The 19,506-nt window shown below is 35.6% G+C and overlaps 1 protein-coding gene across 1 annotated transcript in view; it reads right to left on the reverse strand.

Annotated features, from left to right (window-relative positions):
* Nucleotides 1-19,506, reverse strand: part of LOC122902536 (fibroblast activation protein alpha) — a 73,661-nt gene that overhangs the window by 50,125 nt on the left and 4,030 nt on the right. Inside the window, exons 3-6 of the mRNA XM_044242211.1 lie at nucleotides 5,386-5,484; nucleotides 4,349-4,443; nucleotides 3,325-3,399; nucleotides 1,765-1,817 (exon numbers count right to left, since the gene is read on the reverse strand). Of these exons, the coding sequence (XP_044098146.1) occupies nucleotides 1,765-1,817; nucleotides 3,325-3,399; nucleotides 4,349-4,443; nucleotides 5,386-5,484 (322 nt within the window). The remainder of the gene's footprint in view (nucleotides 1-1,764; nucleotides 1,818-3,324; nucleotides 3,400-4,348; nucleotides 4,444-5,385; nucleotides 5,485-19,506) is intronic.

A 19,506-nucleotide genomic window follows, 5' to 3' on the forward strand; every position in this document is an offset into this window, starting at 1 on the left:
TATGCTTGAAACCAGAAGCATCTTTACTTGCTCTGTGGTAGATTTTTATAGACTCTTCAGAGGCACATACAAAACTTGGAATTAGTGCTTTGTGGTCTTGCCTTGAATCTCAGCATATTTGTCATCTGTCACTTCCTAAATTATGCTATATTTACCTGACTAAAAAAAAAAGTCTGGAAAATTAGATAGTTGTGCAGAAAAGAGAGAAAGAAGGAAAAGAAAGAAAGAAAGAGAAAAGAAAGAAGGAAAGTAGGACTATTATTACTGCACAAAAGCTAAATATTTAAAATGATTCTGGGCCATAAAGCTTATACAAGCCATAATTAAAATATTAGTATTGTCATCTTCTTTTGGAACTGTTTAATTTGTTGAACCTCAGCATAGATAGGACATGGAGAATTTCAAAATAACTAAAAGAAATAAAAGGAAATGTTTAAAGCCTCAAGAAATTGTGCTGATCTAAGACTGAGGTTTTTACTTCACTAGTTTCAAGTTTTCTTGAAATTAGGCTTAGTGCCTTAAGTTCATGTGTGTCTCTCCCACATATGCTTTTCACACAGTAGGTTCAACAAATACTTTTTGAATTTGGGGATGATGTGGATACAGACAAGAGAAAGACTCAGAGTACATTAAATGACTTCAGATTCTACTTTATGTACCAGTTCCTGTTTTTTCATTTGACCATTTAAGGTAAGAGTTATTCCTTTCTGAACATTTAAAACAAGTAGAATTTTTTTTTTGAATTTTTCTACGCTTGCTGGACAAAAGAGGAAATAGACCATAAAACTTTTCAATACCTCTTCAAGCCATATAATTATTTTTCCCTTTTATATAACGGCAATAGGATATCACATTAAGATGAATAACTAAACCTATTCATTGTCTATACTTAGAGTGATTTTTCTAAAGTGTAAATCTGATCATGTCATTTCCCATTTAAAACTCTTCAGTGATTCCCTATTGTCATCAGAACAACATCTAAACTCTTCTTAATGGTTTCCTCATTATTATTTGGCCCCTGCTTCCTGGACCTAGCTCCTTCCTAACCTTAAAACCACCTCTCACTAGTCAGCATGCCCTTCTTCAATTTCAACCGAACTGACCTACTTTGAGTTTCTGGAACGCTCCATGCTCTCCCTTCCCTTTGGGCCTTTACATGCTATTCCTTCTGCCAGGAATTCTTTCCCTAGGTCTTTTGCCTACCTACTCAGTCCTTTTTTTTTTTTTTCTTTTAAATTGCAAATATTTCAAATAAACATTACAAATAAATAAAGAAAATAATATAAGTAGATGACAACTTATCTACAACCTAAATTTAAGAAATATTTACATTTTGCAATTTTAAAAACAATTAATTGTACAACAATTAAGGGATTATGTGTTTAGGTACAACTATTGCATCTCCTTTCCTTCTGCTTCCTTCCAATGAAGTAGCTACTCTCCAGAAAGTAATGTATCATTCCCATGCCTGTTTGTACTTTGAGCACATACATTACTTTCATTAATGGGAGTTCTGAAGTAGGGAAAATAAAACTGCGTTGTGTGTACAAATATAAAATATTAGTCAAATAAAAATAGGTAAATATTTCATAACGATATTTCTTTAAATTTCTTAAGTTGTATGGGTACACACATACTGTAAAGAAGTAAGAAACTAAGATCAGTAACAAGATAATGTTGTCTTAATTTCAAATCAGAATTTAGGTTGAAAACTAATAGATGTAAGTAGTATGAATAAATAGACATGAAATCATGAAATTTTACCCATGATTGAGGTCATAGATGTGATATGTTGCTGTATAAGAGTATCGCCAAAGCTGTCAGAGAGAAGAGATACAAAAACAAATTACAATTCTTAAAAAGCTTATCTTAGTAATGTATCATCACAAATCACTCAACTCAAGAATCGAAATTATAAGATGACAATTTTCACAAGGCACCAGGAAGGATATGTTTCAATTCCAAAAGAGTCTTCATTTAAAGAGTTTTACTGTGGACTTTTGTGCTGTTTGTCTAAGTTCCAAAACTAATCTCAGCAGTGATTCAACCCTCACTCCATAAAAAGCATATCCGAAGACATTTCTTAATATAAAAAGCTTTTCTTTGACACACTGTCTCCTAAGAATTTTCCCTTTATGCTTTACCTTGATTGAAGTGAAACCTCTATGATCTCCATGGCCATAAGGACTACCCTACACTTGTGTTCATTACAATGATAACCTCTAAAATTAAGTAAAGAATTTCATTCAACACAGAGTTTTGTTACAAAATGTTTGCCTTGTTCAAATATAATACTTTTAAAAAATAATAGAAATTGAAAAATAAAGAGAAGATATGTAGTTTATAATTCCTCCTAAAAAAAAAAAAAACCAACCTACTCTTTTTCTCATGAAGTATATTTGTCCTGTGGTTAGTGAATAATACAAGTATTATTTTGGATTTTGCTTCTTAAAAGAGCTTCCAAACTCTTGGCAAAGAAACTCCAACTGGTTGAAACGTGTCTTTCTAAAGATTGTTAGTGATCAGGACTTGGTTCATTGGAAAATAATCAGCAGACAGAACAGCTGGGGAGAGGAAAGTTTAACTATTCATTCTGTATATTAAGAGAGTTTTACCTCTCACAATGATACGAAAAATGGCAGTTCACCTATCTAAAAGTAATTACTTTGTCTATCTAAAAGTAATTACTAGAAGTTTAATTTGATAATAAATTCTTTTGCTTTCTTGCAAAAAAACAATTATCTTGATGCTGCATAATTAGAAAAAATAAGATAATTGACTTCTTTCTACAATTTCATTCAGGAACAAGAAATTAAGTAAGGGTAAATGGTTATGGTTTAGTGGGATACTCCTACTCCAGGCTTTTGACCAGAGATTTAAACCCTGGTCTACCACTGCTTGTATATTATCTTATTTGAGGTAGTGAGTTAAATAAGCTACACCTTGATTTTCCCATTTTCAATAATAATAAATTTTCACAAGATCAAAATATGTGAGAATTAACTAATGATTTATGGAATCAAATAGATTTAGAAATACAAGTATAATTCTCCCATTTCTGACAAATATCAGTGCCCCAAAATGCAGCACACTCCCACCCCACAGGGAAGTAGTTTCTATTACTGGATGATAGCCAGATAAGTACACCAAATTCTGAATATTTGTATATGCTTCAGTTATGTTTTGGGGACTCATCGAGAATCCACATTAACTTCTTGAATATTTAAATATAAAAATGTACTCTTACTTCCTCTCACTTTTATAAGCCAAACTGTGGATTAGTAAGAGATATAGACAGATATACCCAAATTAAATAGTCCATACCTTTGAATAATCACTTTCTAGATATGCAAATTGCCGATCAGGTGATAAGCCATAATTTGAAGCATTCACACTTTTCTGAAATTATAAAGAAGTTGATTAGAATACAGAAAAAAAAAATACCCAGACCCATGTAAATGTGTATTTTTAAAAGGATATCATATAACTGATATACTCCTACGTACATATGCTTTCAATGTAATTTTTAAAAACGTTTACATGGTACTTACTGTATACAAAGACATTTATTGAACACTATGGGAGGACGGTGTGAGAAATAGGACATAATCTGTGATTTCTAGATGCTTAAGATGTTAAACTTGAAAATAAGTAATGTATTGCACATTAGAAAGTTCTGTTAAAGAGATACAAATACAGCATTGCAAAAGTATTAAAAAAAGAAGCATTTAAATCCAAAAGAGAGGACTATTGATTGCACAGAGGAGGACAGTATCCTCTGAGCTTGATTTTAAAACATTAGCAGGCTTCTGAGGGTGGAGAAGGCAGGAGGTTTGAGAGCCGAGGGGAGAAAATAGCATGCACCTACATTTCCTCACTCTTGTTTATTGAGCATGTAATCCTTGTTAGGCGCCATCCGACACATTCAAATGTTACATCACTTACCTCTTACAGTAACCCAGAGAGGGATTATTCTTCCTACTCTTTAGAGAGAGAAAAATGAGACACACCGTGGCTGGTATAGTGAGGAATCTTACGTAATTTTCCATAACTAGGGAATTGAAAGAACCCGGATGGGAGCCTTGGTTTGGCTCTTGTAAGGACTAAGTTCTTGACACTTGTTTCTTCCTACACTTTTTCCACAGAGAAATAAAGATGCTAGGTGATTAAGAGGAGGCAAGGGAAGTTGTCTAGTGTGACTAGAAGAAGAGAATTTGAGAATTTAGTGGGAGATGGAGCCGAGAAGGCAGGTAGGGTCCAGATCAAGTGGTGAGAATTTGGACTCTGGTCCTTGATCAGTGAAGAGATGGCAAAGTTTTTGTGGAGGAAGGAGTTGTTGGATACATACCATGGTGGCATTACTCAAAATGGTATATGATTCTCCTGTTTCAATATTGTAATACACTATCTCATTATCTGTAGACTGATGAAGATATTCTTGTCCTTTAAAGAAGAAGGAAAACAAACTTGAAATGATCTTCTTATTAAGTAAGAAATACATTTACAAGAAAGAGAAACCTCTCTTATTTCACAGATTTATTTTGTTTTTCTTCCCTGTCCAGGACATTGCTTTGTCAGATTTAAAATAAGAAGTTGACAGTGGAAGAAAGGAAGGAATGCTCTTTTCTATTCTTCACAAAAATGTCATGTTTACCAGTAGCTGCCCTATTATGACCAGCCCAGGGTGCTTGGGAATAAAATTTTCTCTGTGTTACAGAGAAGACAAACTAGTTTAAAATGATATGTTTGTTTTGCAACAACAAAAAATACAGTATATTTGGACTGTGTTTGATTTAGTTTAAAACCCTTTTGATGTGCATCTTATTTCCTGAAGAGAAAAATTAAAATGTTCAAATTTGTTTAGTTGTACTTAGATATAAACTACAATGTCATGAACAACTTAGTCGACCTTACCGTTTGTTTGATTAGACTTATTTGACAATATCTTATTTTGGAAGCTTATATGAAAATATCAATGTTATGGCCCAGGAAAGATTTTTTCGTCAGGGTGGGATTTGTCCATTTCTCAGATTATCCAGATTGACAATGGAAGTTCTCTTTTGGTAAAATTCTTATGACCTCTCTTAAATAGTTGCATGTCTCCCATTCTGAAGAACAATGCAACACACTCTGATCATTCTAGCAATGCACTCTACTTTCTTGCCGAAACTCCAGCTGGCATCCCTAATATTGGGTAAATGCAGTCCAAGTGGTTCTGTCAAAGGTGTTTGGTGGCCATTTGACCTATCTAAGTAACTACTCTTTCTTTTCATTTCAATTGATGTAGCCTCAGTTACCATAGAGATGTGTTGGCACTAAAAATAAAAACAAAAACACATTTTTTTTTTTTTAAAACCCCCAAAGGTAAATAAATAATTCACTTACCTGAAATCCAGTTCGGAAAAAATGTTTTATAGGTAAATGTCCCATTTAAAATATCCTTCAGTGTGAGTGCTCTTGTTGTACTTCCTTCAGAGTCATGAACTTTGGGAGAAATGGAAACATTATTACAAAAAAGATGATTAATAACTTAAATAAAACCTGAGCCTGACTCTCTTTTGTTCTGTCTCATATAATGAAAAGCCTGTCTGGGCACCTGGAGGGCTCAGTGGGTTGAGCTACTGACCCTTGGTTTCTGCTCAAGTCATGATTTCAGAATTGTGAGATCAAATACCAAGTGAGGCTCTATGTTGAGTGTGAAACCTGCATAAGATTCTTTCTGCCCCTCCCCCTCCTGCTTGAGGAGAGCATGCCCGCTCTCTCTCTCTCTCTCAAGAAAAAAAAAAAAAGAGAGAGAGAGAGAGAGAGAAAAGAGAAAAAGAAAAGAAAATATTTGCCATTGGTAAACACTTGTTTAACTCCTGTCTTAAGATCTGTGAGTGTTGGGTGCCTGGGTGGCTCAGTGGTTTAAGCCGCTGCTTTCGGCTCAGGTCATGATCTCGGGGTCCCGGGATCGAGTCCCACATCGGGCTCTCTGCTCAGCGGGGAGCCTGCTTCCTCCTCTCTCTCTCTGCCTACTTGTGATCTCTCTCTCTGTCAAATAAACAAAAAATCTTAAAAAGAAAAAAAAAAAAAAAGATCTGTGAGTGTCATCTCCTTGATGGACAGGCTAATGAAGGCTTAGAGAGACAGTTTGCTTGCTTGGAAGGACTATGAGAGCATCAAAGAAGGCCATTTTGAGCAGCCAGGATGCTATTCAGGCAATGCAGAGTTGTCAGAGGTTTTTTAAAAAAGATAAGATGATGATCCAACAACCCCAAACCTTGCAAAGCTGGGATTGCAGACTAGCCTAAAAACCTAGTCTTTTAAGCAGTTCATTGTATTTTGTCATAGATGCCTGGCTTGGATTACTACCGATTTATCAACAACATATTTTAGCATCTCCTTCAGTCAGAAGCGATCAGCCCAAATCTGTACCTCCAGACATCTCAAGAGAGGAAGCATGAATGAATCTAGATAATTTCTTATCCTGACTGGGATTTTTATAAAAAGAAAGTGGGCCAGAAAAAAAAAAAACACAACAACAACAACAAAACAAAACAGAAAAGCCACATCATCTATACAGATGATCTTAAAGATTCTAGAAGTAGAGGTTTGCCATATAAAACCTCACCTAAGGTAGCTCATAAACCACAAGCCAATTTCACCTATATTTGAATCTTCCAAAACAATTGTGTTTTTCAAACATGACTCTATTCTCAGAACACATTCATTATAGAGCTCCTAAACAGTCAGATACGCCAGATGGATAGTATGGTAACCAACTTCCAATCCTCCTTCACATCCATATTGCCATTCTCCATCCCTCCCACCCTACCCCTTCTCTAGGCCATCACTTACAGAACCAAAACTTAGAAAAATGTCCTATACCTTGAATAGCTTTTGTGAATCTGGTATTTGCCCATGCAAAAATAAAACTGTCGAAGATGAGAGCTGTAACTTTATCCTCCTGTTAAACTCTCTCACAGCTTTCCATAACTCTTGGAATAAAGACCAAAAATGTTTGTCCAAACTGTAGACCCTAGCTGGTTCGGCATGGCCCTCCTGTCCTTTCTTGACTCTCTCTCATTTCTTTTTGGAGTCCAAACAGACTGGGTTTTCTGTTCTTCAGATACTCATTTCTTTCTCCAGGGCTTCTTTTCCTTTTTTCCATGTTCTCCCCTCTCATTGCTTCTATTCAGGCTCTGATGTTTAATATAAGGGCACTTCTCTGGGAAACTCCTTCTGACCCCCTTATTTAGATCTGGTTCCCTTGTTACACTTTACCACAGATCATGTTCTTTTTTTTTAAAAAAAAAAAAAAAAGCATTTGTCTTGATTTGTAATCTTTATGTATTTGAGTGATTGTTTTATTAATATTTCTCCACCTTCCACTGTATCCTCAAAATAGTTATCATAAGCCAGGGGCCATATCTAGTCTTGCTCACCATCACATCCCTAGTATCTACAACATAATGAGCATTTAACTGATGCTTGTTGAATGAATGAACACATGAAATGAAGAATGGGTGGATGGATGAATGGATGAATGCTTGGATGAGATTTATGCCCTCTTTTTTATAGGATCATTCTACTACTAATATCCTATAGGGCTTTGATAAATCAATCTCTGGCTTCACAACTTGCTCACCTGTAATATTATAAAGGACTGGACTAGAAAAAGGTCATAATACTTCCAGTCCTACCACATTAGCTTTTGAAATTCGAGACTCAGCATGCTTTATAAGCTTGCAATTACATAAATGTACAACCATGTGATAAGAGTTAATTGACCACCTGGATAATACATCTTCTGCTATTTTAACTGATTCATATTGATGTATATATGCTCCATATGCTTAATTAGGACCCTGAATTATTTTCTTCATTTACTAAAAATTATTCTGGTAGCTATAAGAATGCAGGTGGCTGGTAAGTCCTGTTGCAACTAGACACTAAATAATAACATTAAGTTATTCTATTTTTTAAGATATTCATCTTCTTATATTCTCTTTAATTCTAAGTAAGGTTGTACATGTCATACCATTATTCATAATAAAATTTCTTTCTTTAATTAAATGGTCTCCTGTAAAATTTGTATCACTGATTTTATAATTGCTATTCAATGAATAAAAGATCATTTTACTATAATAACATTAGAATACTTGTGAAGTATTTTAATTAAATTTTACTTACCTCTTCTAAAAGAAATTGCAATCTGTTTCTAATACAGTTAAGGGGAAATTCTAACACTGTTTGCAGTGGAAATTACTTTCCTTTTTGAGATACATTTAATTTATGTCTACATAATCCTGAACATACAGATGAAACATTTTCAATTTAGTGAATCCCTTTATGGTGAATACCAAAAAATTCCTAGATAATTGTTTTTTAGAGAACTTTTTTGATATCTAATTCAATAAATAAATATAACCTTGGCAGCTTATTTGTTTGCTTTTGTTTATTTACTTTTTTGTCTAGCGTAAGTTATGCTTTGATTATGGTGAATGACTTACATACTAGATCTTCCTCTTTAAATATCCTTGCATGTAATTTTCCTTACTTGCAATTATGCTTAATTGAGAAATTCATAGCAGTTAATCTTCATTTCTCTAGAAGGTTAAATTAAGTGAGCTAATTGAAACGAAACATTTAGCTCTATGCTTGGCACATGGTAACCAATGAATAAATGTCAGCTTTTGCTATTATCATAACTTATCAGTATTCTTTCCATATTTTTTCCTTTTTAAAAAATCTGAGTATAGTTGATATACAATGTTACATTAGTTTCAGGTGTACAACATAGTGATTCAACAAGTTTATACATTCATTATGCTATGTTCACCACAAGCGTAGCTACCATCTGTCCCCATACCTCGCTATTACAATTTCACTATGTTCCTTATGCTGTGCCTTTTACTCCTATGACTTATCCATTCTATAACTGGAAGCTTGTATCTCCCACTCCCTTTCACCCATTTTGCCCAACCTCCTACCAAATATTCTTGATCAGTGTTTCCCAAACACTCATTTGACCACTGGAAATGTTTTTGTTTTTAAATATGCACTAAAATCACAGTAAGGGGAGGGGTGCCTGAGTGGCTCAGTCAGTTAAGCATCTGCTTAACCCAGGGTCCTGGTATTGAGCCCTCAGTCGGGCTCCCTGCTCAGTAGGGAGCCTGCTTCTCCCTCTCCCTCTGCCTGCTGCTCTCGCTTGTCGTGGATGCTCTTTCTCAAATAAATAAATAAAATCTTCTTTAAAAATAATAAAATAAAATCACAGTAAGGGAAATGCTGTTTCTGATTAGACTGTTAGTATATATAATTACTATCATGATATTCATCAGTTGGGCTTGAACATTTTGGTCATCTTCTGTCTCTGTAAATGAAAATACCACAATTATGATCATAAATAGACTTAGTACTAATATCACATATATGGATACACGAAATTTGTTAAAAAACTAGATTTCAAATTATTTTTAGAATACCTACTCATTTTCCTCTTCATATCATTAACAAACATGCTGATCCTTGTCAGAATTCTCAAAAAGATTTTAGGGATTTGTTACATACACTGTCAGAACTTCTAATTCAGATTATCCAGGAAAGTTACATGAATGTGTATTTAGTATTACTTCCTAGTTAGTCATTTATTTTAAATGGGTGCCTAGTAGCTATAAATGCCAATGATCTATATATAGAACTTAGCATATGTCCTATTATGACTCAAAATATCTGAAAAGCAATTTTAAACATGTATTAATTATACTACTGATTACTATAATGATAATAAGCTCCACCAACACCCAAGAAGAGATGAGTGGAGGCACAGAAAACATATCCAGAGGAGCCAGCTATACTGATGTGGAAATAAGTAAAGTTCATGGCACAGATTTAGGGTAGGCAATTACTCTTAACCTCACCTGTGCTGTAGCCAGGGCTTGGAAAGTGTGATTATGCCAGAGCCAGACTTGGATTAGAGTAATACCAAATCAAATGGGAAGAATATAAATTTAGGCATTCTTTTCTTTCTCCTGAAAATGACTAAGTGTTCATCAATGCAATGGAGTAACATATCTGTACTGAGAAGTTGCATTAGGTCACATATTATGAGTTATCAAACATGAAGTTTACTCAGAATTTCCAATCCAAGTTTTGGTTCTCTGCACATCTAGAAAGACCATAAACATAATTATATTTCACTACACTATAGTGTTAAACCCTATTATAAGCTACCAGCAGAAAATGACCTTCCATTGGCCTCTATGAAAATGCCATTGGGTTATTGCTACTCAATACTTTCCTAAATTTATTGTACATGAACTGTTTTCATCTCGATATTTATGCAAGCTGCATCAGGCATAGGTCTTTACCTATGACAGTAGTCTGTATTTGGTTTTTCTGACTATTTTATGACCCGTAGCCAGGACACTGCTTGGCATAGAGTGGGAGCATGATAAATGTTTGTTGAATCAAGAAATAAATCAACTGAACAGATTTTATGTTAACTTACTTTCATTAATTCTCCCACAAAAATATGCCTGCCCTTACTCTTTACCTATGTCCATTTAGTGAATTTCATATATATATGCTTATATGCTTATATATAGTCTTCTACTTGGACATGTCTTCATTTACAGAATGTATAAAAAAATTAGTCCTTGGAGTCACTTGGAGTGTTTTTTGAAAAACAGATTCCTAGCCTTTATCTCAAACCTATTAGTCTGGAATCCTCTAGGCCTTGATACCCCGATAGCTTTTATTTTTACCAAGTCCCCCAGCTGATGATTCTGCAATTTAGTGATTTCATTGAATCTACTTGATTCAGTGAACTCTTGTGCCTATCAGTGAAATCTCTCTTTGCTTATAAAATCCTGGTACATGGGTGGGGTTGGCCTCCATACCAATCCACAGACACCCTATAACCAAGTGTTGATCATGGCTTTCAAGGGATGTTAATGGTCTTCCTTAACATTCTGTCCCTATATAGTCCTCTTGCTCATTGTTTTGAGGCTCTGTCCAAATGGACTCTTCTTTAGGAATATTCCTTCTGCTGATCCTTGAAGAATGAAGAAAAGGTAAGGAGACTGATTCTGCCCCAGATTAGATTAAAGGAAGATAGCAGGGAAAGCAGAGAGGTCATTGTTGTCTAGTAGTTTAACATGTGTGTATGTGTGTAAGTCAATGCAAAGGGCCACTCCATGGCATCAATCACATTAAACAAGTTTCAGCCACTTGAAAAATATTCCACTAATAGTTATGGAATAAATAAATAGATTTCCATGCCCTTTTCCAAATAATGTTTTAATTTAAAACATAATCTTCCAATTGTTTTGGAAGTGTAGTTTTGACATCCATAATTTTTTAACTTTAAATAACTAAGAAACACAAATGAATTTTGAAAGCACATCTCTCCTCTACACGTAACTGACATTCACTTGATTAATACCGAATTCCTGACAGTGCCCTTAAATTCAATTTGGTCCCTTTAGCACAAGTTACTCATACACTGCCTAAACACTCTAATGAACTGTACTTTAATTATTTGCATTTTCAACTTATTAAAGCAACGCTGAAAATTATTTCAATTACAAATCCAAGAAATTACAATTCACAGAAATGATTCATAAGTAGTGATTCACTATTTTCTGAACTCTTTCTTAAAACTTTGTGCATTCATTATTAAAATTGTTTTTATTTCTATCATTTAATTTTCCAGTCCTGAAAAATAACATCAGCTGACATCTGATGTTAGCTCTAATATCCATCATAAACCAAATAAGAAAATATGGTTTATTAAGTGGGGCACACAAATAGCTGGCAGGTCATTTTGTTCTCACTCTCGAACTCGGTTTGGAAGCAATGCTTACGAGCCACCTCAGAGAAGGTGACTGGAGCTCCCAGGCACACCACACCTGTGCTTCTGTGGGCTCCGCAGAGATGCTGTCCGGGAGAAGGCATGAATTCCAGCCATCTCATCACATGCAGTGACTGCCACAAGTGAAAGTGTAGAAAATACTAGGGTGTGAGATATACTACTTACAAACTAATATTATATTTCAACAAAGGCTGACAACTCTGAAAAAAATAAATCCGAGTCATCTTTAGATCAGTATAATTTACTAAGTTCTTATAAGTAATAAGCACGTTACATGGATCAGTCCCATTAAATACTCACAGCAACTCTTGGACATAAGTACTTTTATTAACACCATTTTACGGATTAGGAAGTAGAAATCAGAGAAGTCAAGTAACTTGCCTAATACATAACAGAGATGGAGTTTAAATCTATTCCATCTGATCTTAGAGGTTGGCCTTCTATCACTATATTGTGATTTAAAGTGAAAGCACATGTCAAAACAAAAACAGAAGAAGAAAACAAACACAGAAGTAAGGTCAAGAACCAAGCAACACACAAGAGGTTAGAATAATTACACCTTAAAATGTAGGTTAAGAGAAAATGAGGCAATTTGAGATTCATCAAAGCAAAGAGGTGACTGAAGAATGTAATATCTCCCAGTTTCTGAAAGCATTTTCCATGGTTCTTTCTACAAATAACAGTGTACAACATAAGTCAAGGGAATTGTCAGGTTTTTTAAAGTCTATTTGTGTATTATGTGACTGTTGTGCTATGTTATTTTATTTTTTAAGGGTTTTATTTATTTATTTGTCAGAAAGAGAGAGAAACAGAGACAGAGAGAGGATGAGGGTGGGGGGAACAGCAGGCAGAGGGAGAAGCAGGCTCCCTGCTGAGCAAGGATTTCCGCCCCCCCCCCACCACAATGATGTGGGACTCGATCCCAGGACCCTGGGACATGACCTGAGCTGAAGGCAGGTGCTTAACCGACTGAGTCACCCAGGTGTCCTGTGCTATGTTATTTTGATTTTGGCATTTTTTCCAAAATCTCTAAAGCTTTGAAGATGAGCAGATATGGTCAACATAATACATAAGAACAGGAGCAGTAGATCATTTGGGTGACCCTGAAGGTGAAAGCAAGCCTTGTCTATTTTTGAAGGCTCACTCAGTCTCCTTTGCCAGCTCAGTTTCCTATAGTCTCTACTTTCTTTTTTTTTTTTTTTTAATTTGTAAAACTGTCTTTTATTTATTTTTTTTTCCAATTTACTTATTTTCAGAAAAACAGTATTCATTATTTTTTCACCATACCCAGTGCTCCATGCAAGCTGTGCCCTCTATAATACCCACCACCTGGTACCCCAACCTCCCACCTCCCCGCCACTTCAAACCCCTCAGATTGTTTTTCAGAGTCCATAGTCTCTCATGGTTCATCTCCCCTTCCAATTTACCCAAAAGCACATACCCTCCCCAATGTCCATAACCCTACCCCCCTTCTCCCAACCCCCCTCCCCCCAGCAACCCGCAGTTTGTTTCGTGAGATTAAGAGTCACTTATGGGGTGCCTGGGTGGCTCAGTGGGTTAAGCCGCTGCCTTCGGCTCAGGTCATGATCTCGGGGTCCTGGGATCGAGTCCCGCATCGGGCTCTCTGCGCAGCGGGGAGCCTGCTTCCTCCTCTCTCTCTCTGCCTGCCTCTCTGCCTACTTGTAATCTCTCTCTGTCAAATAAATAAATAAAATCTTTAACAAAAAAAAAAAAAAAAGAGTCACTTATGGTTTGTCTCCCTCCCTATCCCATCTTGTTTCATGGATTCTTCTCCTACCCACTTAAGCCCCCATGTTGCATCACCACTCCCTCATATCAGGGAGATCATATGATAGTTGTCTTTCTCCGCTTGACTTATTTCGCTAAGCATGATACGCTCTAGTTCCATCCATGTTGTCGCAAATGGCAAGATTTCGTTTCTTTTGATGGCTGCATAGTATTCCATTGTGTATATATACCACATCTTCCTTATCCATTCATCTGTTGATGGACATCTAGGTTCTTTCCATAGTTTGGCTATTGTGGACATTGCTGCTATAAACATTCGGGTGCACGTGCCCCTTTGGATCAATTGCACTACTGGGAATTTACCCTAAAGATACAAACGTAGTAGTCTCTACTTTCGATTTTGGTGTGGCTCATATTGGTGTTCTTGGGGTTTGAAGAACCACTTTCCTCAGCCATTTCACTCTCCCAGGATTTCTATTACATACCCCTGCGCTGACTCTCCTCCACAATCACTGCTACACCTGACCCCCACTGGATTTCAGACCTGTCTATTAAACTTCCTCCTTAACATCTCTTCTTGCACACCTCTTGGGCATTTCAAAATCAATATGTTGAAAGCTAAGATTAAAAGAATTCCATGTTGTCCCTCCAGACTTCTCTAAGTTAATGGCACTATCATCTGCATAGTTCTTAACTCAAATACCTGGGAGTTATCCTTGACCACCCTCATACCTTACTGCCTTTGTCCAATACCCAAGACCCAAATCAATCTCCAAAATCTCTCTCAACTCTGTCTGCTTTTCTCCATTTCTATTGTACCTCCAAGGCCAAGCCATTTCTCACTAGGTAGACTATAATGGATGCCTAATTTCTCTACCTACAACTTCATTCCTGGTATTTCATTCAGGTTTTGATTTATATTTTCTTAATGTCTAATAATGCTAAATATCTTTTCTTGTGCTTATTGGTCATTTGTATACCTCTTATCCTTTGTATGCCTTCTTTTGAGGGGGATGTCTATCCTTTTGTCCATATATAAATTGGGTTATTTGTTTTTTTATTATTGATTTTATTTTTGATTATATATTCTAGATGCAAGTCCCTTATCAGATATATGATTTGCAAACTTTTTTTTCCTATTTTGTGGGTATTCCTTTCACTTATTTGGTGGTATCCTTTGTAAACCCAAAGCATTGAATTTCAATGAAGTTTAATGTATGTACATTTTCTTTTGTTGCTTGTGCTATTGGTCATATGTAAGAAACTGACTACCCAAGAACATGAAGATTCATTACTATGTTTTAAGACTTTAGTAGATTGAGGGGCGCCTGGGTGGCTCAGTGGGTTAAGCCTCTGCCTTCAGCTCATGTCATGCTCTCAGAATCCTGGGATCGAGCCCCACATCGGGCTCTCTGCTCTGCAGGGGGCCTGCGTCTCCCTTCTCTCTGCCTGCCTCTCTGTCTACTTGTGATCTCTCTCTCTGTCAAATAAATAAAAATAAAAATAAAAAAATAATAAAAAACACTGTATTTTAAAAGACTTTAGTAGATTGAGGGACACTTTTATAGATTAGGGGTACTTCAGTAGGTTAAGTGTCTGCCTTTGGCTCAGGTCATGATCCTGGAGTCCCAGGAGCAAGCCCCACATTGGGATCTCCACTCAGCGGGAAGTCTGCTTCTCCCTTTGCCCCTCACCCCACTCATATTCTCTTTTTCTCTCTCTCTCAAATAAATAAATAAAATCTTTAAAAAACACTTTTATAGATTTAGCTCTTACATTTAAGTCTGATTCATTTTGAGTTAATTTTTATGTATTGTGTGAGGAAGGAAGTCTAGCATGGTTTTTGTTGTTGTTGTTGTTGTTGTTGTTGTTGTTGTCATTGCTTTTGAGTGTGGATATCCAGTTGTCCTAAAAACATTTGTTGAAAATACTTTCCCCATTAAATTGTTATGGCACCCTTACAAAAAAAAAAATCTATGAAATATATATATATATATATGGCTTTAGTTTTGGGCTCTAAATTGTATTCCATTGATCTATATGTGTATCCTTATGCAGGCACCACACTATTTTGATTATGTAAGTTTTGAAATAAGCAAGTGTGATTCCTCCAACTTTGTTCTTTTTCAAGATAGCTATTCTGGGTCCTTTTCATTTCCATACGAATTTTAGGTTCAGCTTGTCAATTTCTGCAAGTTATTTGGGATTTGGGTAAGAATAACATTTAAGAATTATAGTTAGCTGTAGGTAAATTTAGGGAGTATTGGAATCTTAAAAATATTTAGTTTTCTGATTATTAAGTTTATGTAGGATGTTTTTCTGTTAGTTGTATCTTTTTGTATTGTTTATGCCTAATGTATAAAAATGCAGTTGATTTTGGGGGGGTTGGTCTTTATTTATTTATTTTTGTTTTGTTTTCGTAATTGATTTTTATATATTGATTTTGTGTCTTGTAACTTTTCTAAAGTTATTAGTTTGAATAGTTTTTGGTGAATTCTCTGAGATTTTCTATCAACCAGATTATATAATCTGCAAATAGGAATAGTTTTACTTCTTCCTTTCCAGTCTGGGTACTTTTTATTTCTTCTTCTTACTTAATTTCCCTGGTACAACCACCAAAAAATATTGAACAGAAGTTGTTGAGAGCAGAAATGTTGTGTTGTTCTCAATATTAGGGGGAAAGCACTGTATCTTTTATCACTGTGTTGTAGCTGTAAGTTTTTTATAGATGTCCTTTATCAAATAGAGGACATTCCTCCTATTTTTAGTCTCCTGAGTGTTTTTATAATGGAAGGGTGCTAGATTTTGTTAAATTCTTTTTCTGTGTCTATTGAGAGAACCATGTGGTTTTTGTCCTTTTTTTTCTATTAATGAAGCTTATTAGAGTAATTGATTTTTGGATGTTAAACCAATCTTGTATTCTTTCAGTAAAGTAAACATGGTAATGGTATACAATCCTTTAGATGTTGCTGAATTCGGTTTGCTAGTATTTTCTTGAGGATTTTTTCATCTATTTTCATAAGATATATTGGTCTGTAATTTTTTCCTTGTGACATGTTTGCAGCATAATACCCTCTAGCTCCATCCATGTTGTTGCAAATGGCAAAATTTCATTCTTTTTGATGGCTGAGTAATATTCCATTGTATTCTATTCAATTCCTTTAAAGAATTCTATCACATCAGGTTTTCTACTGAGCATAAAATCATAGTATGTATGAAAAAATTTAATTTAGATGCTAAACAATCATATTATTCTTATGTTTAATAGAAATAAAAGTTAATAACAGCTGTAAGTTATTCAGTTTTTACTACATAGTTTTTGTTATTTTACAAGGCTACTGAAATTAAAAATAATTTTTTTCCTATACATATAAATAGGGAGTAAATTTTTAACAAAAAACTACTAGTATCTGATTATCTTCTGGAAAGCTCATTTCAATTTGTGCCTACTGTGTTAATTATTACAATATATTTTAAAACTCATTTTGAGGTCTCTCCTTCTTAAAATATTTTATCCCAGATTACACATCCCCGATCTGAGCTTTAGAACTTTTTTTTTTCAAGGTGTGTCTATGACTAGATGTTCTTGTGTAAGTTGTAAAACAATTCGCTTTAGAAATCAGAGACAGGTAAACTCCTCTGCATTATGGGACTCATCCAAAGACTGGGATTATTTTCTATATTATTTAGAATTTGGCAAAACTTGGAGAAAGTTTGCCAAGATTCATTTTCTGTGATTTTAAAATCCAAGTGCAAATTACGGAAATGTAATCTGCAAAGTTGATTCATTTACACTCAACTCAAAGGCTCCTTTATGCTGTGAACTTCCTGAACCTTTTCTTCAACCTTTCAGACTTCCCCAGATTTCCTCCAAAAGAACAGTGAAAAAATAAGCTTAAAACCCTCAAAATATTTGAGGGAATCTGTTTTACAGTTCTGAATGTTGATACTGGGAAAATTTCAAACCTTAAAAACATATTCATATCTCCTTTGAAGATGATTTTGCCTCACATGTATCTTATTTTTACAAAAAGTGATAACTGAGGTTATAGTAGTAATAACAAAAATAACACCAGTGGATTTCTACATGCAGACATTCTAAATTATATTTCTTCTTGCAAAATAGTGATTTCTGTTCTATCTAAATTGTCTATGGTTTCAGATATCTCCTGGAATGAATTGTATAGGGCATTACCTAGTTAAGTAAGCAATTGCTATAAATTTTTTATATGTGTGTGCATAATTATAAATATACATGTATACACATATTTTCCTGTGTTAACTTGTTTATGTAACTTGACCTCACAGCTACCATTCTCTTTTTGGCTCCCTGGACTCACTTGCCTGCTTCAGGGACTTTTTGCCTGCATTTTATTCTGCACTGAGGATTTATCCCTGCATTTTACTCTGCACTGAGGATTTATCCCTGCATTTTACTCTGCACTGAGGATTTATCCCTGCATTGAGGACTGTGTCCTCCCTGTCCTTAAGGTCTCAGCTCAAATATCTCACAGAAGCCTCTTGGACGAGCTTCATTACAGACTGAATTGTGTCCCCCAAATTCAAAGACCATAGCTCTAACCAACAATCTGGCTGTATTTGGAGACCATGCCCTTAAGGAGGCCCATAATTAAGATTACATAAAATCATAATAATGGAGTCCTAATCCAGTATAACCGGTGACCTTACAAGAAGGGGAAGAGGCACCACGAATATGTGTGCATGAAGAAAAGGCCGTGTGAGGACATGGCAAGAAGGTGGCCATCTACAAGCAAAGGAGGGAAGCCTCCAAAGAGGCCAAACCTGTCTGTACCCTGATCCTAGACTTCCAGCTTCCAGAACCATGAGAAAATAAATGCCAGCTATTGAAGGCACTCGGTCTGTGGTATTGCATTCTGGCAGCCCTAGAGGTCTAACACAACCTTTACTCTAGGTGTTCTATGAAACACTTTAAAGAATTTGAAATATCTTATATATATTTTTTTACTTGCTTTTTATCAGACTGCTCTTTCCTAAGGATGGAGACCTTGCCATTCATTCCCTAGACTGGTAGCAGGTATTTGAAGGTGTTTAACAAATAATTGCTGGACAAATAATGGACATGTCTAGGGGCCACTGTGGATTGGATGTGGTCGGTATTGGATAACTCTGGGCTGCTCATTTCAGGCTTTTCATATAGAGTAGATTGTTATTTTCAATCCTTGGAGGAATCATATACCTCTTCCAGTCCAAGGGTTAAAAATCCAACTGTTCTGGGGCACCTTGGTCACTCAGTCGGTCAAGCGTCTACCTTTGGCTCAGGTATGATCTCAGAGTCCTGGGATTGAGCCCCGCACCGGGCGCCCTGCTCATCGAGTAGCCTGCTTTTCCTCTCCCTCTGCCATTCCCCTAGTTGTGCTATCTCTTGCTTGCTATCTCAAATAAATAAATAAAATATTTTTTAAAAAGCCAACTGTTTCTAGAAAGGCAGATATTCTAAATGAATGTGGAAGCTTGAGCACAATAAATTACAAAGTTGTAGGGTCCGCAGCAGACTGGAGAATGCATTGCCCACCTAAAGACAGCACATACTTCTCAACTATTACCATGGGTCCAATGCTGCCAGAACTAACATTTCAAAAGGAGTCAAAAATCTAAGAATTTTATGTGAAATCTGATTTTTAAAAATTAGCACCTATATGAATTTGTATAAAACACTGCAAACCCAAAACAACTGTAAAAGGCAAAATGTTTAAAAGTAAACAAAGGATTCCAGGGAGATCTGAGCACCTAAGGCCAATGTGAGGTAATGGGATTTCTGAAAAAGTGTGAGGAGGACTCACAAGGTACTAACAATGGTTCTCCTTTCACTGAGAGGTACTAGAAGCATTGCCCAGGAGAACTTCCTGTTGCCCCCC

Source organism: Neovison vison, chromosome 3 (assembly GCF_020171115.1).
Source record: "Neovison vison isolate M4711 chromosome 3, ASM_NN_V1, whole genome shotgun sequence".
NCBI classification, from domain to species: Eukaryota; Metazoa; Chordata; class Mammalia; order Carnivora; family Mustelidae; genus Neogale; species Neogale vison.